The sequence below is a fragment of the Sorex araneus genome, chromosome 5 (assembly GCF_027595985.1).
Source record: "Sorex araneus isolate mSorAra2 chromosome 5, mSorAra2.pri, whole genome shotgun sequence".
NCBI classification, from domain to species: domain Eukaryota; kingdom Metazoa; phylum Chordata; class Mammalia; order Eulipotyphla; family Soricidae; genus Sorex; species Sorex araneus.
This window is the reverse complement of record NC_073306.1, coordinates 108934934-108961731: the sequence shown is the minus strand read 5'-3', so window position 1 is coordinate 108961731 and position 26798 is coordinate 108934934. Positions and strand designations below refer to the sequence as shown.

The 26798-nt window shown below is 43.8% G+C and overlaps 1 protein-coding gene across 3 annotated transcripts in view; it reads right to left on the bottom strand.

The window, feature by feature from the left end:
• CCAR1 (cell division cycle and apoptosis regulator 1) overlaps positions 1–26798 on the bottom strand; it is a 57888-nt gene that overhangs the window by 30893 nt on the left and 197 nt on the right. Inside the window, exons 2-8 of one of the 3 annotated variants that reach the window (XM_055139075.1) lie at positions 25668–25794; positions 13405–13577; positions 12353–12397; positions 8996–9028; positions 4825–5018; positions 2315–2429; positions 2019–2211 (exon numbers count right to left, since the gene is read on the bottom strand). In XM_055139075.1, the coding sequence (XP_054995050.1) occupies positions 2019–2211; positions 2315–2429; positions 4825–5018; positions 8996–9028; positions 12353–12397; positions 13405–13577; positions 25668–25740 (826 nt within the window). In that variant the 5' untranslated portion in view covers positions 25741–25794. Of the gene's footprint in view, positions 1–2018; positions 2212–2314; positions 2430–4824; positions 5019–8995; positions 9029–12352; positions 12398–13404; positions 13578–25667; positions 25798–26798 lie in introns of all 3 variants that reach the window. The other 2 variants (XM_055139074.1, XM_055139076.1) reach the window with 2 other exon arrangements.

The following is a 26798-nucleotide window of genomic DNA, read 5'->3' as shown; positions in this document are numbered from 1 at the left end:
GCTAGAGAGATGGTATAGTGGGTAGGGCGCTTGCTTTGTGTGAAGCTGACCCAGGCTTAATCCTGGGAACTTCATATGGTTCCCGAGCCTGCCAAGAGTGACTCAACAGGAGTCAGAGTAAGCCTTGAGCACAGCTGGACACGGCATAAATAAATAAATAAATAAATAAATTGGAGGAGAGGATTGAAGATAACTGAAGGGGCTGAAGGGCACGCTTTGTGCCAATAACTGGGAACACTGAATGTAAAATACTATGTTTTTTTCCTTAGGTTCTATCCCCAGTACTCCCTGGTTTCCTGAGCACTGCTCTGAGCAACTGGATGGAGCTTGGTATGGCCAAAATGTACAACACAAAACAGGGCAGAGCAATGGTGCACAGGGTAGGGTGCTTGCCTGGCACATGGCTGACCTGAGTTTGATGCCTGACACTACATATGGTCCCCCAAGGCTTGACAGGAGTGATCCCTCATCACAAAGCCAGGAGTAAGCCCTGAGCACAACTGCGTAAACACCTTGCCTCCCGAAAGGAACAAAATAAAAAAAAAAAGTTAAAATTTGGGGAGACAGGTTCAATCCCCAGCACCAAGAATGGCCCCTGAGTAAGAGTGAGCCCTGACCAGCCAGATACAGTCCAAAGGCATGGCTGCCCCACCAGTCCAAAAAGAAAAGGAAAGAAAGGAAAAGAAAAACTGATGATGGAGGGCTGGGAAATGTAGTTGTGGAGCTTATTACATGTGTAACATCCTAAATTTGATATCTCTTTCTCTTTTTCCCTCTTCCTCTCCCTCTCCCTCTCTCCCCCTCCCCCCCTCCCTCTCTCCTCACATACACACACAATTCTGGACTGGAGATACACAGTGGGTAAGGTGCTTGTTTTGTATGCAGCCCACCCAGGTTTAATCTCTGGTATCCCATATGGTCTCCAAAACACTGAATCCTGAATATCACTGGGTGTGGCCCAAAAACAAACAAGAGATATCAGACTGTAAAGTCCACAAATCCAGTTAGCTTGGAAACAGACAGCTATTACCTAGCAAGCTTTGGTTTTGTGTATAGGCAAATAAACCATGCCAATGCTGGTGGCTTACTTCTGACTAAGCTCAGGGACCACTCCTGATGGTGTCTGAGAAATTACACAGGGTGTTGGCGATGTCAGCCACACGCCAGCCAAACCTGCTATAGATAGTATAGCCAAACCTGCTATACTATCATTCTGCCCCCTATCTGGAAGTTTAGAACACATACAAGCCTCAGTCAAACCTAGAATCCACCCAAACGTATACCTATCCTACAGATGTCCAAACATAGCTGCCTTCAACACAGATACACATTAACATTTTTCAGAAACCAGTAATTAGAAACATTTTAAATATTAACCAAAAAATACATTACAGAATACTGATATAATAGTGCATTATACAAAAATCAAAGAAATGAGAGCCACATGGAATAATATAAAAACCTTTAAAACAATGTTCAATGTTCCATGAACTTTGTGTACTTTCTCTCCATCCCCAACATATTCTTCAATTTCCTATTTACTGAACTTATTTTATTACTAGAAAAATATTAAAGTAACACCAAATATCTCTAAGTAAGTCATTGAGGGTCAGAGAGTACGGGGGGAATGCACTGCTGTTCACATGGCCACCCTGCGTTGGATCCCTGGCATCGCATGAGGTCCCCAGAGCCCCACCAAGGAATGATCCCTGAGCAGAGCCAAAAGTAAGCCCTGAGCTTAACTTGGGCACGAACCCCAACACAAAAACAAAATCATCATCTATGAAAAAGATCTCAACTTTCAAGTTCTCTAAATGGTTGGCCAGAGTGATAACTCAAGGAAGACTGGCCAAGTATCAGATGCTGGCACGGCCTCCTGCACACGCTGAGGAACAGTGGCCCTGGTGACTCCCAGCACTGCAGGAGAGGACTCCTCCACACTCCAAAAATAAAATCGACAACAACAATAGCAAAAATCAGGTTGAACTTCAAAAGCAAAGAACCCTGGCATGTAGTACCTTTCTGCTGTGGCTGCTGTAATAAAGGTTGTGGCTGAGTCTGCAATAATGGTGTGATCGAAGCTGCTGAAATCTGTGCCTGCAGCAGTGACTGGGGCTGAGGCTGAGCCTGAACACCAAATGTCGTCTGTGGTGCGATTGGCTGAAGTACAGCAGGAGGAGTCTTCAGTAACGGCTGGGTTTGAGATTGATTCTTAACAAAAAGAAAATTTAAAAAAAATTTTTTTTAAGTTTTATCAATGGAAAGACTTGTCATTATAACCATTTACCAAAACCTCAACTCAATATGGAAATACCTGATTTGGTAGTGTTTGAATTCTTTGTGCATTCCATTTAAAAGGCATGTTGGGATTATACGTAGCTTCAACCAATACTCTGTCACCCACTTGAGGGGTTTTCCCTTTTACAGCACTGTAAAAGATACACATGAACAGAAAGAAAAATTTCCTCTTAAAAGTTACGTATTAATGTTGCGATTTCTGGCAGATATTTCTCTAGACTTAGTTATTAAAATACAGAAATCCAAACCCGTGTGGCTGCTAGTGCGGCCTCTCGACCTCATATCTCTTCATTCTCAGCAATGGAAAACAAATTATCAAATGCTTTCTTTTCAGCAGGTCGACTTTAGGGGGGAGAAACTCCAAATCAATAGTGAATTTTTTTTTGAAATATTGAATGTAATCAAAGTAAAGTGAAAGTAAAGTGAAATTTACCAGTTACACATGGGGGGTGGGGGGCTGGGGAGGTGGGGGAGGGGGGATGAATACTGTGATTATTGATGGTGGAATATGTGCACTGGTGAAGGGATGGGTGTTCGAGCATTGTATAATTGAGATTTAAACCTGAAAGCATTGTAACTTTCCACATGGTGATTCTATAAAAGAATTAAAAAAAAAAAAGAAATTATGTATTTATGCCAGTCGACCAAAAGCTTACATTTGGTAGACCAGAAACACCTGTAAAGGTGATTAAGAGGCTGCCCCAAAGTCTTTGTCCTTCTTGGAGAGCCCAGCAAGCTACCAAGAGTATCCCACCCACACGGCAGAGCCTGGCAAGCTACCCGTGGCGTACTCGATATGCTAACAAAAAACAGTAACAATGACGGTCCTCATTCCCCCAACCCCGAAAAAGCCCCCAATATGCCATCAGGCTACAATAGCACACGATAGGGATGAGTGGAGACATTACTGGTGCCCGCTCAAATAAATCAATGAACAACGGGATGACAGTGATACAGTGATTTATGTAATGTCTTTTAAAAATCTAATATTCAAAGTAATTTTAATGTAATAGCCAAAGGAAATAGTATCTGAAATAAAAGCGTAAGAAACCCCTTTTAAAAGGTGATACATTTCTTCAGGAATCATCTTATTAATCTTGTGGCAAAATCTGACAGCGCTCAGGGATTATTTCTGGTTCCGTACTCAGTGAAAATTTCTGGAGATGCTTAGGGGACCATGTGATGCCAGAGACTGACTGAATTCAATCTCTCTATAACACGGGGTTTAAGGTGGAAAAAAAGAATTTACTATCCTGTGTTCTCGGAGTACTGCAATCCCTCCCTCTAAAGAAATATGCAAGTCTCATAATACCAGAGTATTTTTTTAGGATCCCTTAGGGAACATAAAATGCAAAATAGGGATGCACAGAAGAATAACGAAAAAAACAGTACAGTCTGAAGTGCATATGTGCACGCTACAGCCCTGGGTTCTAGTTACAGAACTTCAGGGTTTCCCCGACATTTTGAGGAGCAGTCCTCAAGCATGAGTCAGGAGCAGCAACCAAGCACTGCTGGGTATGACCCAATACAGGAGGGAAAAAAGGAACTTCCAGTTAAATTTATCAGAAATAATACCTGAACTGGGGCCGGAGCGATAGCACAGCAGGTAGGGCGTTTGCCTTGCACGCGGCTGACCTGGGTTCGATCCCCGGCATCCCATATGGTCCCCCAAGCACCGCCAGGAATAATTCCTGAGTGCAAAGCCAGGAATAACCCCTGAGCATTGCTGGGTGTGACCCAAAAAGAAAAGAAAAAAAAAAAAAAACCTGAACTATCTAAAGGAACTATTTCCTGCAAATACCAAAGCTAATAAAATACCCTATCAATTACTCCTATAAATTAATTTTAAAATAGAAGTTTTAATTTATATTACAAGCTACATTAAAACAAACGTTAAGGGGGCTGGAGAGACAGCACAGCGGGTAGGGCGCTTGCCTTCCAAGCGGCCGACCCGGGTTCAAATCCCAGCATCCCATATGGTCCCCTGAGCACGGCCAGGGGTATTTCCTGAGTGCAGAGCCAGGAGTAACCCCTGTGCATCGCCAGGTGTGACCCAAAAAGAAAAAAAAAACATTAAATTTTAAAAGATCTCATCGTTTCAAATTCTCAGTCTAGGTTCGATCTCCAGCAACAAAGCTTCGTGAGAGTAGCCCCAAGAAATGTCAGGCACCCCACCCTAAAGTAGCACTGTAAGTCTGACCAGGAATATAGGCAGAAATACCAAACCATTCATTAAATATTTACTATAACAGGTTTGTTCAATAATAAACAATTCTGTCATGTTCCCATCAAATCAAGAGGTACAAAGGGCTGGAGCAACAGTACAGTGGGCAGCTGGCCCTGGTTAGATGACTGACCAGCACCCTAGGTGGTCTCTGAACTCAGAGCCAGGATTTAGCCTCGAGTACTGGTGTGTGTTAAACTTAAAACTAATCCAAAATTCTATATACTGACTAGCAGGGGCATTATCAATATATTTAATACTACAGAACAGGAAGGCATCGGCTGAAATGTAATGAAGCTTACCTAAGCTGGAAGAATACATCCTCATCCACAAATCCAAATGTATCGTGTAGCTTTGTAACCACCCCTGTAAAAACCCGCTGTTTTTGAGGTTGTGTTTGTTGCTGACTGGACCTTGGTGTTGGATATGATACAGTTATCTGTGCTGCAGGCTGGGGAGTAGATAGACTAAGGCTTGTAGGCAGTGCAACAGCTGGCTGCAAAACAAAATCAATGCAAAATTAATGACGTGAAATAGAATAAGAAACTAATTACACTAAAATGTCTAAAAAATTATTTGAATTTAGAAAAAATACATCTGTACAACTCAAAATAAAAATTCAAGTTTAAAAACTTATTATTCAACTATTAGGTTCCCTTGGATGTTTAAAGATACAACAGAACATGAGTTTTAAAAAACTGAGTATTTTAATCTTGTCACATAATAATACATTTATCAAAATCAAGTCAGAAAAATCCTACATGAGTGAAATAAGTCAAAGACAAAGACAAATCCTACATACTCTCACACGTGCAATCTAAAACCCAAAACCCACAGTCAGAACTGGTTATGGCTGCTTGAGGAAAGACTGGAGAAATGGGGAAAAGCTGTCAGTGTTCTGGGGGTGAATTAGTAATACACCCTATGGTGTATTACTAATTTTGTATTGATTATCTGAAAAGTCACTAGAAGAAGGGATTAGGATGTAAGGTCCCTTGGCACATGGAGGAACTATATTTAACATCCTGAGTTGGTACTAAGGATTGGGGGGGAAAAAAAAGAACAGTTAGGAGAGTTTACATTAAAAAAAAATTTAAATAGACTCACTGTTGTTCTCATTTCTGTGTGAGTGGGAGATACATGCCTAATTAAAGTTTGGCATTATGGGCTTTCGCACATATTAGTTATAAAAAAAAACCAACCCACCAGTATCCTTTCATAAAGGTTTATTTGAGGTGCCAGAGAGTATAGCAGGTAAGGCCTTGCAAGAGGTCCAATCCCCAGTATCCCAAACAACCTCCCAAGGAATGTCAGGAGTAAATTCTAAGTGCAAAGTCAGGTTAATCCCTGAGCATTGCTGGGTGTGGCAAACAACAAAACAAAACAAACAACAAAACAGGACTATCATGATTTAATCAGCTGGTTTTTCTTTTTCCTTTTTTGTGGTGAAGGGAATTTGGGTAACACCTGGAGTTGCAGCCTGCAAGGCAAAGACCCTACCTGCTGTACTACTGCCCCGGCCCTAGTCTAACAGTTCTTCAGACAGAACAAAAGGTCTTTCACAAGTATAAGCCATGATTCTCTTCCATTTGAGCAAAATGCCAACCCCAACTGAATGTATTTTTATGAAATTAATGTGTATAAATATTACTTTAAAAAAAGCAATTACAAAAGAAAAAAAATTTTAGCCACATCTGGCGATGCTCACAGATAACTACTGGCATTGCACTCAGGAACTCAGTCCATAAACTTTAAATAAATAATAAATAAATAGTAAATAAATTAAAAGTTTAAATAGGGGCTAGAGAGATGACATAGCAGCTAGTCCTGCTTTCCATGCAGCCAACTTGGGTTTGCTCCCTGACATTCCATATGATCCCCCAGGCCCGTCAGAAGTGAACCCTGAGCACTGTCAGGTGTGGCCCCGAAACAAAATGAAGCAAAATTAAATATAATAATAAAACTATCACCTAATCCTTTAAAGTCAAACCATAGATTCTGTTTTGTTGTGTTTTTGTTGTTCTTGTCTTTTGGTCAACACCCAGGAGTATTCAGGGTTTATTACTGGCTCTGAGCTCACGAATCACTACTGGTGGGGAATCAGGTACCAAATGTGGTACCAGAGATCGAACCAAGTCAGATGCATGAAAAGCAAATGCCCTACTTAATGTTATATCTCTCTGGCCCCACGAACTTTGTTTTATACCTATCAAATAAACCAACTCTCGAAGTTCTACAATTAATTTTTAAAAGTTTTAAAAGTAAATAAACTCGGTGTATCTTTTATCTCTTGGCTTCTGGACCACACCTGTTGATGCTCAGGGAACCATATGGCATGCCAGGGATCAAAGCAAGGCATTTCTTAAATCATCAACACAAAATTATTTTCTCACGTGAAACACTTTTGGGGACACTCCCAGTGGTGCTCCGGGACACTTCTGGCAGTGCTCAGAAGACCACATGTGCTAGTGGAACTGAATCAGGGTCAGCTACATACAAGAGAAGCACTTTATTTATTTTTTTGCTTTTTTTGGGTCACACCCGGCAATGCACAAGGGCTACTCCTGGTTCTACACTCAGGAATTACCCCTGGCGGTGCTCAGGGGACCATATGGGATGCTGGGATTTGAACCCGGGTCCGCCATGTGCAAGGCAAACACCCTACACGCTGTGCTATCGCTCCCAGCCCCCAAGAGAAGCACTTTAAGCTAAGTGCTATTCCTCTAGCCCCTATCATGAAAAAAAAAAAAAGTTTTTTTTTGGTGTTACAGTGAATCAAACCCAGGTCTTACATATGCAACTCCTACACTGTAAAAGTAGGCACATTTTTTCCTATTTTTTGGGGGGCACACCAGCAAAGCTCAGTTCTGCACCTGGTTCTGCACCCAGGAATTATTCCTGGAGGTGCTCAGGCAACCATACAGGATGCCAAGGATCAAATCCAGGTCAGCAGCATTGCAAGGCAAGCATCCTCCCCGCTGTACTATCTCTACAGCCCAGAGTGAGCACATTTCTAATGAAAAATGTTTAATATTCTAAGATTCTAAACCTGATGAGGAATTAGGAAATACTGTATAAAATAAAATTTTACAGTTTTCCATTGATCCGGTAACTTGGAGTAGGTGAGGAAAGACAATTCTGAGCCACACCTAGTGTTGCTTAGGGGCTATTCCAAGCTGTGTGCCTGGAGTCATTCCCAGCGAACCAAATTCCGGGATCATCAGCATGCAAGGTAGGCACCCAAATTCCTATACTATCTCTCTGCCCTTTATTTAAAAAACGTCTGGCCTCCTAAGCAATGCATCTTCCAGCGGTACCTGGCCAAACAGAGCACACATTAGGCTCTACCAGACCATACCCAGTAGAGCACAGGGGTCTATCAGAGAGCTAAATGGCTCAGTATTGCCCAGGAAGCTCTCCAAACCTCCAGGACTGCTGGTGGCCCAAGAAATCCTTTATACAACAAAGCTGAAGAAGCACCACGGTTTCAAATCCTAGTCAGGACTGTCTGGTCTGATCAGGAGTGGCCCAAGTCCTGCTTAGCTAAATCACACTTCGCATGCTGGAGGCCCATGCTGGAGGTTCACTCTGCATGGTCCCTGAGGACCACCAGGAGTCACCCAAGCACTGAGTTGGCAGCAGCCCCCAGGCCCCACTGGGTGTCTGGGTTCCCCACCTCCATAAAAGTACTAGTTACACTCAGCAGCGATGTAGGGCCTTGCCTTGGACGAGACCAACTTGAAGTCAATCCCAAGTCCCGCAGAGTCCCCTGAGCCCACCACAAGATACTCCTGAGCAGAGCCAGGAATAAGTTCTGTGCATCTCTTGGTGCGACAACAAAAAGAATTCTTCTGTTACAAAGAAAGTAACAGAAGAAATTGCTGTTGTTTATAGTATTAGGATCAAAGCCAGGTCTGAAGCATACAATCTTAGGGCTTTACCAACAAGTCACATCCCAATCCCAGCAGCACTAAGCAGAAATGGCCACGGGGTCAGAGAGATAGTTGGGAGGTAAGGCACCTGCTTACATGTGGTAGCTTCTGCCAACCCTGGCTGATTCCCTGGGACCACCTTGCCGATGGTTCAATGACAAAGGCCAAAGCTCTGGCCTGCATGTGGCTGACGCTGGCTCCATCCTTGGCATCTGCACTTTCCCACCCCCCACCCCCAGCCCTGCTTGTATGACCCCCCATAGCACAAAGCTCAGAGTAGTCCTCAGGTATTGCTGGGCATGGTCCAAGAACCAAAGAAATAAATAAAAACAAAGTGAAACATGTATTCAAACCATATCACAACTGAATCTAGAATTTAAACAATCATTAAAAAGAAACCATTTTTCAGCTATTATTACTAAAACACAATATTACAGTATTATTACTAAAACACTGCTATAACAACATTCTTCTCTAAGTTCTTAAAAAAAAAAGGAATAAAGTTTTATTTTACCCCAAAAAAAGGAAATACCAAACTAACCTGTGTTAAAAGGGTCTGTTGAGGTTGCTGTAACTGAAAACAAAAAAAACAGGGAAAGGGAAAAAAAGATTAATAAAATATAATTTGGTAAACTCTCTAAAATAGTACTTCATTTCTAATCAAGAGATATGTGGTAAGAAACAGGTTATCTAAAATATGTGGCAAGAAACTGATTCTAAGTAGATTCCAGGCGTGCTCGTACACACACACACACACACACACACACACACACACACACACACACACACACGTCAGTGAATAAAGGAATTGGTCTTTATTCCACAGGAATAATAGCCATCAAAAAACCAAAGTCCATACAGAAAAAATGTTTAGTTCTGCCACACTTCAGAATCATACAGAAACGGAGTCACCATCAGTATGCTACTTGTTATAAAAGACGTCACACTTAAATATATATCACGAAAACAAGAACCACTCCTGATGGCCAGATTTGCCACAAGGATGGGAACCATAAAGGAACACCATGCTCTCCAGTGGATTTTCTCATATGAGAAAAAGTACCATTACGAGAAGTTAAAGAAGCTGATTTTCAGGGGCGGAAGGAAGACAGTGGATGGGGACTAAAATTCTGGGAAAGAAACTAGATTAAGCTATCACAGAACTCGATGCACTGAGTGAAGACTTTACATGCAGGAGGCCAGCATGAGCCTCAGAATGTCTACGAAGGGCCAGTGATGTAGCTTTTATATAAAGGGCTTTGGTTAGACACCAAGCACTCTCCAGAGTGTTAGCCTCTCATGAAGTTGACCCTTTTGATCTCCAGCATCCTATAAGGTCTCCCAAACCCACCAGGAATGATCCCTGAGTACAGAGCCAGGAGTAAGTCTGGGTGCATAGCTGGATATGGCCCCCAAACAAAAAAGCATAAACCAAACACCCCACCATCCCCCACACAAAAAACGAAGTTCTAATTCATAACACTGTATACCAGAGACCAATCATTCAAAGATAATATTCAAGGTCACCTTGATAAACATTGTATCTATTAATATCACTATTTTAAAGAACAGTACAAAAAATTTTTTTAATGGAAAGAATGTTTTGAGTACCACAATGCCAAAAAGACAGAGAGAGACAGAGACAGAGAGAGAGGGGGGAAGGGGAGAGAGAGAAACGCCTGCAACAGAGGCAGGTTGGGGTGGTGATGGGAGGGAACCTGCGGACATGTACACTGAGGAAATGTACACTGGTGGAGGGATAGGTGTTAGAATACTGTATGACTGAAATCTAATCATGAATAGCTTTGTAAGAGTCGATCTCACAATGATTCAATTAAAAAAATTTTAAAATAATGTTTTGAGTATTGTTATTTCCATATGGTTCAATACAGTATCTTTAATAATGTACTGAAGATGGTCTAAAGATATTTTGAACACAAAATAGTCAACCTTGACAGCAATTTCCTTTCAGTTTTTTGAAAAACAAAAGCAATTTATAAGACAGCAAAATTTCAGGGAAAACACAAGTTACTGAAGTCCCCAAAGTCTCAGCCAAGGATGACCTAAACGATCAACCTATAAAGAAAATAGTTTATGTGGCAAGAGATAGTACAGTAGGTAAAATGCTAGCCTTGCACATAGCAGACCTAGGTTCAGTCCCTAGCGTGCTACATGGTTCCCAGCACACCAGGAGGAAATCCTAAGTCAGAATCAGGAGGAGTAACCCCTAAGTATCAAGTGTGGCCCAAAACAAAAACCAAAACAACAAAGGGAGAAGTTTACGTAATAATGAACTTCATGTCTCTAAAAATGTTTCTGAACCTGGTTTTTGCTCCTTTTCTCTTATATCCTAATCACCTTCTGCCTCTCCTGAATGTTCGTTTCTCTGAACCTTCTTAATGACAATAGTAAGGAACAACTACTACCTACTGAGCCTTAAAGGCCTTAAAATGGGGGCTTAGGCAGAAGGAACCTATTGCAGCAGGACATACTTTTCTGTTTTTTAAACATGCTTTTCCTTGGGTTCAATTTTCTCTGCATTAGCCACTATTAGGCCACTATTAGCCACACATAGGACCTAGAGGGACACAATTAGAATGGGAATCTAAGAAAAAAGGGTTCAAAACATCTTACTGAGTTTTCAATTTGCTCAAAAGTGCTTTGGAAGAAAGAGGAAATTTACAAGAGATGCCTTCCATTTTCAACAGTCTTTATTTTTTGGGCCACATTTGGTGATGCTCTTGGCTTATGCCTGACCCAGAAAATTACTCAAGAATTACTCCTGCAGGACTCAAGAGAACCATACAACGTGCCAGGATCTAATTCAGGTTGGTTGCATGTAAGGCAACTCCATACTCACTGGATTATCTCTCTGATTCCCATATTTTAATATTGTTTATTTGGGTTGCTTTGTGGCTGCGCGGCATCTTATAGCCTAGTTCTCCCTCTGGGAGAACCTGGCAAGCTACCGAGTTTCCTGTCCGCGTGGAGAGCCTGGCAAACTCCCTGTGGCATATTCAATATAACAAAAACCAGTAACAACAATGGGTCTCATTCCCCTGACCCTGAAAGAACCTCCAATGCAGCACCGTTTGGAAGGACGAGTAAAGAGAGGCTTCTAAAATCTCAGGGCTAAGATGAATGGAGGTGTTATTGAGACCGCTCAAGATGATGATGATGATGATAATGATGATGACATACATTGGTTCCCCACCATCCTCCTCCCACCTTCCCAATTACCCCATGAAGAAAAAGATAAGTTCCGCTACGTTAACAATAAAATTAAGGCTCAGAGCCAGGGAGATGGCTTACAAGGCCGAAGCTGCAAGCTCGCGTGCGTGTGTGTGTGTCTCGCGCATTTTGGGACAGGGGAACACCCCACAGTGCTCAGGAGTATTTCTCCTGGCTCTGTATTAGGGGTTATTCCGGGAAGGCTCAGGGGACCACATGGGGTGCTGGGATCGAACCTGGGTCAACCATGTGGAAGGTGTACCCGCTGTACTACTGCACTGGCCGCAGAGCTGTGCATTTTTTCATGTGGTCTAGAATAGCACATAAAGTGAAAGGTTCCAGAGAAATACTTTTTAGAAGCTAACCCCAAGCACCGCCAGGTATGCCACAGGTCAAAAACCAAAGAGAAAAAAAGCAGTAGTGGTAATGGGCCAATATTAGTGATTCCAGGTTTTCCTCTGTCTGCTTTCTCAGAAACATCGACAAATGCTGTTAGTGGAGGGTTTGGGTTTTCAGGCTCTCCTTTGAAAAAATTCCGTTTACTATCTAATCCCACACCACCAAAATTAAAATGATAGGTTAAGATACAAAGTAAGAAATAAAATCTATCAACCAAATTTGGAACAAATGATTATATCAATTTTTAATACAAAAACATAAAACTAACCTGTTGTTGTACACTATACAAGGCCTGCTGAGGTTGTGAATATTGCTGGAAAAAAAGATTTGTTAAAAGAAAAACATGGATATTAATAGTTTTATTCATTCAAAAAAAGTGATGAGACAGACACATATAAAATCAAATTTAGACAAAAAAAAATAGAATTTCTGAAACAGATGTAGCTTCACCTAAATTAAATAAAACATTACTTAAAACTCTGGAATCCAAGGGGCACAAGCAATAGTACAGTGGGTAGGGCACCTATTTGCATATAGGTGACCTGGATTTGATCCCCAGTATCCCATATGGTCCCCTTAGCACAGCCAGGAATGATCTCTGAGCACAGAGTCAGCAGTTAGACATGCGAGCAGTCAAGTATGGCCCCAAAATTATAATAAATAAAAACCCTGGAACTGGGGCTAAATGACAGTATGGGCAGGTAGGGCATTTGCCTTGCACACGACTGACCGAGGTATGATCACTGATATCCCATGTGGTTCCCTGAGCACCACTAGGAGTTATCCTGAGTGGTGAATCGGGAGTAAACCCCGAAGACCACCAAGTGTGGTTCAAAATATAAACAAAAAACTCTGGAATCCATCAAGAACTGATTAGGAGCCAGAGCAATAGTACAGTGGGTGGGGTGCTTGCCGTGCACGCAGTCTGACCCATATTCAATCCCAGGCACTCTTTATGGGCCCCTAAGCACCACCAGGAGTGAGGACAGAGCTAGAAGTAACCCCTGAGCATCACTGGGTGTGACTGCAAAACAAAATTAACAACAACAAAAATAACTGATTTATATGTAATAAGGTATATGAACCGTCCAATTTAAGAATTTGGGGGTGGTGGTGGTGGTGGTAGTATGAATTCTAGGGGAAAAAAAGAATTTAGACTAATGCAACTAACATTCTCTAGATGACCTGGACATACATACCTTTAATCATCAGGAAAACACAAACAAATAAATAAAAACTCACACGTATTTTTAAAGAGCTTAGTTATCTACCCAGAGGGCTCATATTTCTATTTTTCTATGTCAGCTATTCAAGAGTCACCTGTTGCAATGCAGCCGCTGCAGCTGCGGCCTGTTGTTGCAAAGCTGCAGTCTGAGTTAACTGATAGTTTGCTGGGGTCTGTGTGGTAAGGCCTGCGGCCGCCAATGCAGTTTGCTGCGTATATATAGTAGGAGATGCTCCAAGGAGTGATGGCTGCTGAACACCCAGCGCAGCTAAAGAGGAAAAAGAAAAGAAAAACAATTATTTCTTTCTTTCTAGGAATTACACATGAGCACATAATCTTGCATATGGCCTAAAAAAAATAAGTCCAGTAAAAAAAGTAAGGCTAAGGGGAATGAGACCCATCGCTGTTACTGTACTTGGCATATCGAAGAATGAGTAAAGAGAGGCTGCTAAAATCTCAGGGCTAGGAGAATGGAGATGTTACTGGTGCCCGTGCAAGCAAACTGATGATCACCAGGATGACAGTGATACAGTGAGTGACACAGTGAAAAAAGTAAGGAGAAATCTCAGTAATGTTTCAGTTTAACCAATTCAGGTCCTTGAGCCAAGATTCCAATAGGTTCTTATTAAATGTTCAAGACAAAAAAACCCTACTATTTTACAAAATAGAACTATACTATTAAGTACATCCAACCGACCTTCCCTAGACAAAAAAAGCTAAAATACCCACAATAACACTTTGAGAGTGGAAATACAGTTCCGGAGGTAAGATATTTGTCTCCTCCGTCCCACACCCTGCCACCTTTAGATCCGAGGCACTGCTGATGATACCCAAGCATCTCCTGGCATAAAGCCTCAGGAACAGACCCTGAGCACTGCAATGTGACCTCCCCAGTAGCACTTTTAGGAAGCAGAGCAGAAAGTAGCTTACTTCACTAATCTAGTATTCGATGTTTTATCTTCATGCAACGTGCGCATGTATTAAGGAAAGTGTTGCTCAGTGATTTGCCCTTAAAACTCATTACTAACAGCACCCAAAATAGAGAATGATAGTAGCATAGGTACTATTACACACACACACACACACACACACACACACGTAAACAGAAAATTGTTACACAGAATTTTCATGGAATTCTACTTTAATATATTATAAAACTATCAAGGTGGAGAGACAGCACATGGTTAAGACACTTGCTCTACATGGGGCCAACCAGGGTTCATTCCCTAACACCACATAAGAGCCCCTGAGCACCACAATAGGTCACTAGTGAGCACAGAGCCAAAAATGGTGCTTGTAGCACAATGGGTGTGTGATCAATCTTTCCTCCCCAAATGACAGGGTGTGAAACCCTGAGTACCGCCAATCATATCACAGCACTCCAGGCAGACAACCCAGGGCCACACCTGACAATGTGGCTGCAAGGTCCTGAGCACCTCCGAGTGTAGTACTTATACACAGAACAAGTAGAACACAACCAAAAAAAGTCTAAAACCAACCAAGCCCAGAAAGTATGCTTACACCGAATACCATGTTCGTAATTCTGATAAGTTCCAAATTCTCCAGGTAAAACCACCATTAAAAAAAATTAAAAGTGGGGCTGGAGCAATAGCACAGCGGGTAGGGCATTTGCCTTGCACGCAGCCGACCCGGGTTCGATTCCCAGCATCCCATATGGTCCCCAGAGCACCGCCAGGAGTAATTCCTGAGTGCAGAGCCAGGAGTAACCCCTGTGCATTGCCAGGTGTGACCGAAAAAGCAAAAAAATAAATAAATAAAGTAAAATAATAATAATAATAATAATAATAATAATAAATTAAAAGTAAAAAGACTAAAATGTACCTCACGTAGAGGAGCATATGCCTTGCAGGCTCAAGGTACTGGGTTTTATTCATTGGCATTGCTGGTCAGCATCTGTGGGTTCAAGAACCACTGAACCAAGCAAAAGAATACTGTTTCTGGGGCTGGAGTGATAGCACAGCGGGTAGGGCGTTTGCCTTGCACGCGGCCAACACAGGTTCGATTCCCAGCATCCCATATAGTCCCCTGAGCACTGCCATGAGTGGTTCCTGAATGCATAGCCAGGAGTAACCCCTGTGCATCGCCAGGTGTGACCCAAAAAGTAAAAAAAAACCCACAAAACTATTTCTGAAATTGATGGCAAAGATGCAACCACTTTGCATAAAAAGCCATAAATGTGTTAACATTCTTGAAACCATGCTACCTAAACTACAAATAAATATTTTTTAAAAAGAATTTTTGGAGGGTAAGGGCAGTAAGGTACTCACTCACCTTGCAATGCTGGTTTGATCCCTAGCACTACAGGTACTGAAATCTAGGGCACAGAACTAGTGAACCCTGTTCACACCTTTGGAATCTGCATAAATTGTAGGCAAGAAATTCAAAGCTGAGTTGGTGAGATAGTAGTAAAGGTGCCTGTGGCTACCCCAGTCGATCCCCAAACACCTCCTCCCAACCGGTGCCAGGAGACCCCAAATGGTGTCAAATGTGGTAAAAAGAAAAACCCATAAAATGCTGTTATCAGATTTACAAGAGGCCTAAGCAATAATAGTTCCGTGGGAAGGCCACTTGCTTGTACACAGCTGATGCAATCCCCCCAAGCCCTGCCTGGAGAGATCAATCCCTGAGTGTAGACCCCTAACCCCCTCCATCCTCCATCCCCCATACCTTCAAACCCAAAACATATACTACAGCCGTTTGGGCCATCTCAATCAACCCTGTACTTTTATATAATGTCATTGCATACTTAATAAAACTACAAGATAATGTAAATTTAAGTTTTACAGCATGAAAAAAAAACTTCATGTGACCCACTTTACTGCAATGTTCACTCTATTCTGGTAGCCTCAAACACAACATGCAAAATCTGAAACATGTATGAATAACACCCATTTCCTTCACCCATCTGAGCACTGGCCTCAAATCCTAAGTCAGTTTCTTTTATTCCTCTTCTTTCCGTCCTCTTCCTTCCTTCCTGACCACACCTGGCTATGCTTAGGGCTTAGTCCTGCCTGTATGCTCAGGGATTACTGGCATGTCTCAGAGGACAATATTGGGTGCTGTGGCTCGAACCTAGTTGACCATGTGCAGGGCAAGCAGCCTACCCATTGTACAAAGGCTATTTTCCTCTTATACCAGTATTCAGACCTGGTGAAGGGATAGGGACCACTACACTGCCAAGGTCATCAAGGACAACACCTACAGTGCTCAGGAAGTGCGACCAGGAATTCAACTCCACCCCTCTAAGCTGCCCATCACGAGCAGGATGTTTATTCCTCACTGCTTTTCTAGATGTTCTGGACCTTGGCACTAAGCCACTAAGCAGCCCAGCATTAAGTGTAATGATAGCAGCAACCACAACTTCTTTTCAATTGTTGACATTCATGAATTCTGAACTATAAAACAGGAGCTAATTCAACTTTGAAAACACCACAACCCATCCGGAACTTAGGGTTACCTCTTTCATCTCTTCTCATATTTCCTAAATAAAATGACTCTGCTTCACACAAAAACAATTTAAAAATTAAGTGAAATTTCAAATCCGAGTCAGGAAGATTAGCAGTCTTAGTCTTGCTTATGTACAGCTGTGATTGGAGTCCCTCACTTCCCACATGCAATAAGCATAGTTACACTGTCTACACTCACCAGTGCCACAAAAATACTGGCTACACCATGGGAAGATCACAAAAAGGGTGCAATCCCCAGTAGACATTACAACTAAAGAGGAGGTAGGAATGAAGAGATGTTTGAATGCCATGAACAAAAGTGTAACCTGGGCTGGAGGGCTGGAGTGATAGCACAGCAGGTAGGGCATTTGCCTTGCACACGGCTGACCTGGGTTCGATTCCCACCATCTCATATGGTCCCTTGAGCACGGCCGGGGTTAATTCCTGAGTACAGAGCCAGGAGTAACCCCTGAGCATCGCTGGGTGTGACCCAAAAAGAAAAAAAAAAAAGTGTAACCTGGGCTGGAGCCATAGCACAGCAGGTAGGGCATTTTGCCTTGCACGTGGCTGACCCAGGTTTGATTCCCAGCATCGCATATGGTCCCCCAACCACCGCCAGGGGTAATCCCTGAGTATATGAGCCAGGAGTAACACCTATGCATCGCCGGGTGAGACCCAAAAAGCGGGAGCACAGCGGCAACCCAGGGGGAGAGCCACAGCCCAGCCATAATCTAGGTTGTTACAACCAAAAGAGTGAGTTTTGAAGAGCATGTTTGCAAGCACCCCGGCCAAGTGTGGGAGCTATGCAATCCCTCTGGTGAGGGCTGAGATGTCTGTGCAACCTCCAAGAACCCAACATCAACAACAAAGAGAAAGAAGGAGGGAATACCCCTCCCACCGCCGAGATGTGATCCCGGGGGCCGCACACATGTGCGGCCTCTCCGCAGCTGCACGAGTGTGAATCCAGACCCAGCAAAACCTCTTTCGGCGTGGGCAACCCCTCGCAGAATGTCTCCAGCCTGAGAACTAAGCCTCGGCCCCGTGCCCGCCCAGGAGGGGAAAGGTATTTCTCTCTCTCGCCTCTTTCTCTCCGGGGATGAAGGGCGCGGTGGCCGCCATATTAAGACGACCACAGATTGGGTTTTCAAGCCTGCAATTATCTAATATCTGGAAGAAATCTCCCTGGACTTCTTGTTAAAGTACAGAAATTCAAAACCGCGCGGCCGCAGTAGCTTATTTGTCTTCACAGTAGGTCTGAATCTAGTGGGGTACTCCTAACAACAATAGTGAGGTTTGTGTTGAAATATTGAATGTAACCAAAGTAAACAGAATGTAAAATGAAACTTATCAGTTACAAGGTAGGGGGTGGGGGGTGGGATGGGAGGTGTACTGTGTGGGTTTTTTTTTTTGGTGGTGGTATATGGGCACTGGTGAAAGGATGGTTGTTTCAGCATTGTATAACTGAGACCTAAGCCCGAAAGCATTGTAATCTTCCACACGGTGATTTAATAAAAAAAAAAAAAAAAAAAAGAAGGAGGGAATAAAAATGTAAAGACAAAAGTATCAAATTAAGAAGCCAGAGAGAGTACCTGGGGTAAGGTGTTTTGCCTTTCATGCGCCTGGCCCAGGGTCTATCTCCGGCACCCCATATGGTCCCCCAAACACTGTCAGGAGTGCTCCCTGAGCACAGAGCCAGGAGTAAGCCCCGACAGTAAATGGGTGTGCCCCCTGCACCCACAGGCAAGAGAAAGCACAACAGGGAAGGTGCTTGCCTTGCAAGTGCCCAATCTGAGCTCAACCTCCTCCATCCCTTATGGTTCCCTGAGCACGGCCAAGAGGGGCCCCTAAGCAAAGAGCTAGGAGTAAAGCACCGCAGGGTGTGGTCCAAATCCAACAGGCACACTCACGAAAACACACTCTCAAGTGACTGTCAAGTTTGTGTTCTGACTTTAAATTAGTTTTCTTTGGAGGGGGTGCTTGCCTTGCATGAGGCCAACTAGGGTTCAAATCCAGCACCAACCATGGTCCCTGAGCACAGCCAGGTATGATTCCTGAAAACAAAGCCAGGAGAAAAACTGGAGCACAGCAGGTATGGCCACCAAAAAACCCAAACAACAAAAATGTACTATTACCTTTACATCTTAGTGGTCTATCTTTACTAAGATGATGACTCATCTTGTATCTTCTGAAATAAATACAATTCAAAACCTTAAAATTGGCCCAAACAGGGTTTACTGAGGGCCAGGGTCATGGCTTTGTGATAAAGCTCTTGCCTTGCAAGCCTCAGGGCATAGGTTCTATTCCTAGGACAAGGTCCCCAAGAATTGACAGAAGCTACCTCGAGCACCACCAAGTTCCCTAAAAATAAATAAAACAAAAAAACAAAATAAAACAAAAAATACTTTTGTTTTAACTTGATTTAAAAAATTTAGAACTGCTTAGCAAAATTATTTTCTTCAAAATTTTCACATAGAGGGGCTGGAGCGATAGCACAGCGGGTAGGGCGTTTGCCTTGCACGCGGCCGACCCGGGTTCGATTCCCAGCATCCCATATGGTCCCCTGAGCACCGCCAGGGAGTGATTCCTGAGTGCAGAGCCAGGAGTAACCCCTGTGCACCGCCAGGTGTGACCCAAAAAGCAAAAAAACAAAACAAAACAAAATTTTCACATAGCAGTCAGTATGTTCAAAAAGCGATTTCAGGGGCTGGAGCAATAGCACAGCGGGTAGGGCGTTTGCCTTGCACATAGCCGACCCGGGTTCGATTCCCAGCACCCCATATGATCTCCTGAGCACTGCCAGGAGTGATTCCTGAGTGCAAAAGCCAGGAGTAACCTCTGTGTATCGCCAGGTGTGACCCAAAAAGCAAAAAAAATAAAAATAAAAGCTATTTTATTTTGAGAGATAGTAGGTCTCCAGAACAGAGCCAGGAGAAGTAATCCCTGAGCATCACTGGGTGTGGCAAGAAAAAAATAATGGGAGTACATTTAAATCCAAGTTTAAAAACAAATGAACTAGAACTTTAAGTGTCACTGTCTATTCAATATCCAAAAATGATTAGACTTTGGGGATGGAGCCATAGCTCAATGGTAGAGCACATGCCGTGCATTTGCAAGATCTTGAGTTCATTTTTTTCCACCAAAAAATAATAAAAACAGGAATCAGAGGGGCTGGAGCAATAGCACAGCGGGTAGGGCATTTGCCTTGCATGCAGCCAACCCAGGTTCGATTCCCAGCATCCCATATGGTCCCCCACATACCACCAGGAGTAATTCCTGAGTGCATAAGCCAGGAGTAACCTCTGTGCATCGCTGAATGTGGCCCCCACAAAAAGTGGGGGGATCAGAGCTATATAGTACAGGGACTTTTTTTGCACATGGCCAAACCAGATTTGACCCTCAGCACCCCAGTATGGTCACCCAAATCTTGCCAGGAATAATTCCTAAGTGCAGAGCCAAGAATAACTCTGGAGCATCTCCAGGTGTGACCCAAAGACAAAAATCAAAACTGAAGATCAGAGGTTAGGAATATAGCTCAGCAGCTATTCATTTGTTGCATGAATAGGGCCCCAAATTCAAACCCAGTTTCACATATCCACACCACAAAGCACTCAAATGTAGCTTGGGTTCTCAGCTCCCTTTTATACATCTATTTATATATATATATTTGATTAAACAACTACCAAAAAAAAACCCCAAAACATTTAATACCTCACAGATAACTTTTTTTTTTGCTTTTGGGTCACACCCGGCAATACACAGGGGTTAATCCTGGCTCTGCGCTCAGGAATTACTCTTGGTGGTGCTCAGGGGACCACTGGTATATATATATATATTTTTGCTTTTTATGGGATGCTGGGAATCGAACCTGGGTCGGCCGCGTGCAAGGCAAACACCCTACCCGCTATGCTATCACTCCAGCCCCCGACTGCTATATATATATATATATATATATACATATACATATATACACACATATATATGTATATATATATTTTTTGCTTTTTGGGTCACACCTGGCGACGCACAGGGGTTACTCTGGCTCTGCACTCAGGAATTACCCCTGGCGGTGCTCAGGGGACCATATATATATATTATTTTAGCACGCCCTACCCACTGTGCTATTGCTCCAGTCAACCCAACTGCTATATTTTTAAGCTGGCAATTTTTGGCCCACACCTGGCAGTGCTCAGGAGTAACCCCTGATGGTACTCAGAGGCGCATGTGCCATGCACGGTGTTGGGGTGGAACAAAAGGTTGATGCACACAAGGCAAGCTCTTTAACCCCTGCACAATCCTTTCAGCCCAACACAGCATATTTCAAGTGTTGAAATTTTCTATAACTACACTATCCAATATATAAAAGTCATGTGGGATTATTTTAGTTTAAATTAGAAAAAATAAAATTAGAAATTCAGTTACATTAGCTCCATTTCAAGTACTCAGTGGTGGGGCAGGAGCAAGAGTACAGTGAGCAGAGCACTTGCCTTGTATGTGGCCGGCCCAGGTTCAATCCCTGGCATCCCATATGGTTCCCTAAGCGTAGAGCCACAAGAAGTCAGCCCTGAGCACTGCCAAGTGTGGCTCAAACACCAAAACAAAACAAATCAAGTAGCCAATGGCTACCATATTATACAGTTCAGACAAATACATTATGTTTACATAAAGTTCTAAATAGTAGACAATGCCATTCATTAAGGAAAAACTCCTTCGGCCCCCTCCATGTCCCATGGTAATGACCCTGACTCTCCATCTTTTCCGGCAAATAACTGTCAACCTCCAGCCAAGAGAAGTTACCACTTATAATGTCTCATAATCTCTTCTGCTACTGACGTAAATTGCTACTCATTTTGCAAGGAGTCTTTTTTATTGTGTATGTATGGGGGGTGCACACCCAGGCGCTGTGCAGATCACTCCGGGCGAAGCTCTTGGCGGACCATATGCAGTGTCAGGGATCGAACCTCAATCAACTACATGCAAGGCAAGCACGCTGCCTGCTGTAGCATCACTCTGGCTCCTTTTCGAAAAATCTTTTCACCCAAATTTAATATCGCTTTCAATGTTACTTCCAATACATTTTCATATATGATAACTCAAAATAATTTCCCACATCACAAAAATAGTGCAAAAGAAACTATCTAGGGCCCAAGCCATAGTACAGTCGGGTAAGTCATTTGCCTTGCAAGTGGCCAGTCTGGGTTTAAGTCATGGCATCCCTTATGGTCCCAAGTACCGCCAGGAGTAATTTCTGAGTGCAGAGCCAGAAGTAACCGCCGAGCGCAGTCAGGTGTAGCACCTTATCACCCCCCAAAATAAATTAAAAGCCCCTGACCCAAGTTCAACCCCAAAAGCACAGATGGGCTCCTGAGCACCTCCTGGAGTATCCTCTTAGCTCTTAGAGCCTGGAGTTAACCTTGAGCACCACCAGGTGTAGCCCCAAAACTAACCAACCAAAAACATTAGGTCTCAACTTTCTGGACCTCATTCCTGATCTGTTAGAGAAAGAAGCAAACAGAATCCAGCTCAAACCAGGCCCTCATCCACTTAAATTCTTTTTGTAAATTTTGATAGAGAAATCAGTTATCTAATGTTTTAAAGTGGATGAAAATACAAATCTGCATATCCAGTAAGAGACAAGCAAATGAAAGAAATTAAAACAAACTTTTTTTTTTGTTTTAATAGGGGCTGGAGTAATAGCACAGCGGGTATGGCATTTGTCTTTCATGAGGCCAACCCAAGTTTGTTTCTCAGCATCCCATATGGTCCCCTGAGCACCGCCAGGGGTAATTCCTGAGTGCAGAGCCAGGAGTAACCCCTGTGCATCACCGGTGTGACCCCCACAAACAACAACAACAACAACAACAACAAAAAGACCAAAACAGTAACCCTCAATAATAAAGAACAATAAAACAGGTCGGAGTGCTAGTACAGTGGCTAAAGTGCTTGCCTTGCACACAGCCCATCCAGGTTCAATCCCCAGCACCAAATTGGGTTCCCCAAGCACAGCCAGTAAGTACATAATCCAAGAGTAAGCCCTGAGCACAAGTGGGTGTGGCCCCCCAAATATAACAATAATAATAAAGACCAAAGATAATACTTTGACCAGCACTACCAAGTGAGAGAAGAGATATTCGTCACTTAAGGGAAGGATGTGTAATAGTATTACTCCTGTTGCTCATCGACTTGCTCAGGAAGGAACCAGTAATGTCTCCATTTTGAGACTTGTTAAGTGTCTTTGGTATATCAAATACGCGACCGCTAGCTTGCCAGGCTCTGCCACACAGGTGAGATAGTCTCAGTAGCTTGCCAGGTTCTCTGAGAGGTTCTCTGAGAGGGATGGAGAAATCGAACCCGGGTAATAGTAAGACAAAGTTTTAGGAAATACAGGAAGGGCCTGAAAGCTATGGGAGATTTTACTGGGGGGTTAGACAGTGTTTGAGCCACACTTGATGATGCTCAGGGGTCACTCCCAGAAGTGTTCAGGGACCATGTAAGTGATGAGGATAGAAACTGGACTTCCTGCATGCAAGGCATGTAACTCAACTATTTGGTCAGTGCAGTTTATGGGAGACTTTGACATGAGAGTTATATGCAAGATATAAATACCTAAATGTCAAGCGTAGAGGCCTAAATATAAAATGAAAATGGAGTAAATCTGGGGCATTTTCAAAGGGTTTGGGGGCAGGAGGCCAGAATAACTCTGAGATCGACTGCCTGCACTGCAGGCCCAAGGCCAGGACGCCTGACACTGGCCGACATGCTGAGTATGACCCCAGGGGCAGTGACATTTAGGAGCTTTGGTGTGCCCACAACTGTGGGCCACTCTACTAATCCTAACAAAAAAGGAAGGGAGAAAAAATAGTAGGGAGTTAGGGTTTCATATACAACTGATTTGCGGATTAAGAGATAAAGAAAATTAAAGGTAACAACTGCAGTCACTTTTGTTCAGTCTTAAGGGTCAAGGGAAATCAATCAAAGGGCTAGTGCACATGTTTTACACAAGGGAAGCCTTGGGGTTTTTTTCTGGCACCTTAAGTCCCCACAACCACCACAGGAAGAAAACCCCTCCTGGCAAACGGAATAACCAGGGATCTACTGGGGTGGCCCAAGAAACAAACGGAAAAAAAATGAGAATAGCGTTAAAGTAATTATAATACAAATGTTAAGAGCTACAGACAACAGAACTCTATGATAGCAGGTGTTTTATTGGAACAATACAGATGTGAATATAAAACAAACTAACTGCAGAAAAAGCAAGGTGAAACATGCAGTTTGCTAGAATATCAGTACACAGTACTTCTGAACACAGTTACTAATTTGTTTCATCAAAACTAAGTCAATACCAAAAATAAAGGAAATTATTGGAATAATGGGAATGGTTCCAATAATCAGAAACATTACTTAATAGTGAATAGTTGAGCCTGAATTAACAACTGATCTTTAAGATTTCAGTAGCCAGGGGCTGTAGTGATAACACAGTGGGTAAGGCGTGGGGCTGGAGAGACAGCATAGCGGGTAGGGCGTTTGCCTTGCACGCAGCCGACCCGGGTTCAAATCCCAGCATCCCATATGGTCCCCTGAGCACCGCCAGGGGTAATTCCTGAGTGCAGAGCCAGGAGTAACCCCTGTGCATCGCCAGGTGTGACCCAAAAAGAAAAGAAAACAAACAAACAAAAAAAAAAAACAGTGGGTAAGGCGTTTGCTGTAAGGAGGCTGACCGGGGCTCGATTCCCAGCATCCCATATGGTTCCCTAAGCTCCGCCAGGAGTAATTCCTGAGTGCAGAGAAGGGAGTAACCCCTGTGCATTGCCAGGTGTGACCCAGAAATAAAAAAAATTTTCAGTAGCCCGCAAAAGTAATTGTTGACTGTTTCACCTTCCAAGTCAAGGGTAATTAAAATAAAAACCCTAAAATACCCCCTTTTTTTAAAGGTGGCCTACATTAACCAATCAGGTCCATGAAATTCTGGAACACCAAAGATAGAGATCATAATACATAATAGCTCTGCAACTGACCTCCACTTACAAATATTTTATATAGGCACAACACAACTAGCTTTAGATATACAAAATATATTGAAACTAACAAAATAAGTTACTACTTTTCTGACTACAATGTCTAAAATTTCCTTCTATAGAAATCTCAATAAATTTAATAAGATTCAAACTATAGGGTGGAAGAAGAAAAATAAAAGAGTCAAAAACTCCCCTAAGACAAAAACTTGTTTAAAAGCTATTTCTGCCATATTTCAACTATGTTACCTAAACGTGAATAAAATTGGGTCAGAGAACAACCACAGCAGGTAAGGTGTTTTGCCTTGAGCACCAGTGATCCAGGTTTCTCACCAGCATCACTGGGGCTCACGGAGAATGATCCCTAAGCAGAGTGAGAAGTAAGCCCTGAGTATTGTGGGGTGTGGTCCCAAAAGTTCAAAAAAAAAAAAAATTTCTTTAGATACTTGTTTTTTCCTACTTGAAAATCAAGTTTAAAAAATGAAATGCAAACAACTGAAAATCATTGTACAGGCTTTTCCAAAAAAATACATTTCTAATAATTTACTTTTGAATGTAACTTATGAACAGGTTCCTTAACACGGTCAAATGAAGGAAAGGCGAGTGAATGGCCCTGATCGCAACCACAATGAAATCAATTCAGAGTTCATCAAGGTAACGTTTGGAAAACAACCACAACTGTCCAATCAGAGGTATGAAACAGTTTTTGCCAGTTGACAGCTCCAGTTTTTCAAAGTAGTTTTACAAATGAGAACAACAACAACAACAAAAAAACAAAAAAACCCCACCTCACCCAGACTCCTTCCCATCAGGCAGAGCCTAATGCACAGAATTTGCAGGTGCCCCTCCGCCCAACCCGCACCACATCCAGAGTGGCCTGACCTGGCTGGGACACTGCAGTGGCTGTAAACTGAGTAGCCCATGGCGGATTCTTCTGTCCTCCAAACTGAGCCATGACGAAACGGGAAAAACACCTTCGTTTCGTTCGTTTGTCTTCTATGGCAGCGATCTACTGTTTGGGGGGGGAGGAAAAATTTTTTTTAAAAAAGATTCGCATTTTAAAGGTTCTTTCAAACCCGAAAGATGACCCCCCCCCCCAAAAAAAAGCCCGAAAGCCCGAGCCAGGCCATATAGGTCAATCTCATCTCTCCATCCCGGGAAGGGCAGCAGTGCAAACCCCCTTTCCGTCCACTGCGGGGCTGGCCAGCCGTCGGGGGACACTCACTCGGGACCCACGCGACCCCCAAATGTGCCCCGCTCGTAGCTCTAGCTTCCAAAACACACCGGGCGTCTTTTCAAGCAGCAAAGAGCTGGTTTTTTCCTTTTCCTCCCCCCACAAAAGCTGTAGAACCGATTAACGGAAACCCGGAGGCGACAACGAACACAAGGGGGGGTGGGAGAAAAAAAACATCAATTACCATCTGACTTTCCCGAGGGGGGCCCGGCCTGGGGGGCGGCCCCTCCTCGCCCCCCCGACCCCCGCTCTCGCGGAGAGAAAGGCAGTTGGAATAACGGATACCCCTTTCAAAGAACCATCGTGACGGAGCCCCCTCCCCCGCCAATCGGGCCCCGGAAGCCGACCGCACGCTCCGCGAGCACCCCCCCCCCCGTTCCGCCGGGGCCCCGCTGTCCAGCGATGCTCCGTCGGGCAGGCCAGGCGGGGCGCCGCGAGGGGTCTCGGGGGGCCCCGGGCTTCATCCTCCCCCGAGCCGGCCGGGGAGGAAAAAAAAAATCCTCCATCCCCACCCCCAGCCCCGGAACCACGCCGCCACGAGCCGCGCCGGGCCCCGCAGCCTCGAGAGCCAGCCGGGCCGGGTCAGGGCGGCCGGGGGGAACCCCGAGGGGCCGCTGGGCGCGGGCGAGGCGGTGGGGGAGGGGCCGGCCGCCCGGGGCCTGCTCCGACCCGCACAAAAGGGACCGCGTTCCTCCCGCCCGGCTCCCTCGGGAGCCCCACCGTGGCCAGCCGCGGCCGCCGTGCAACGCGAGTGGCGGTCCCCGGCCCTTCCGCCGGTG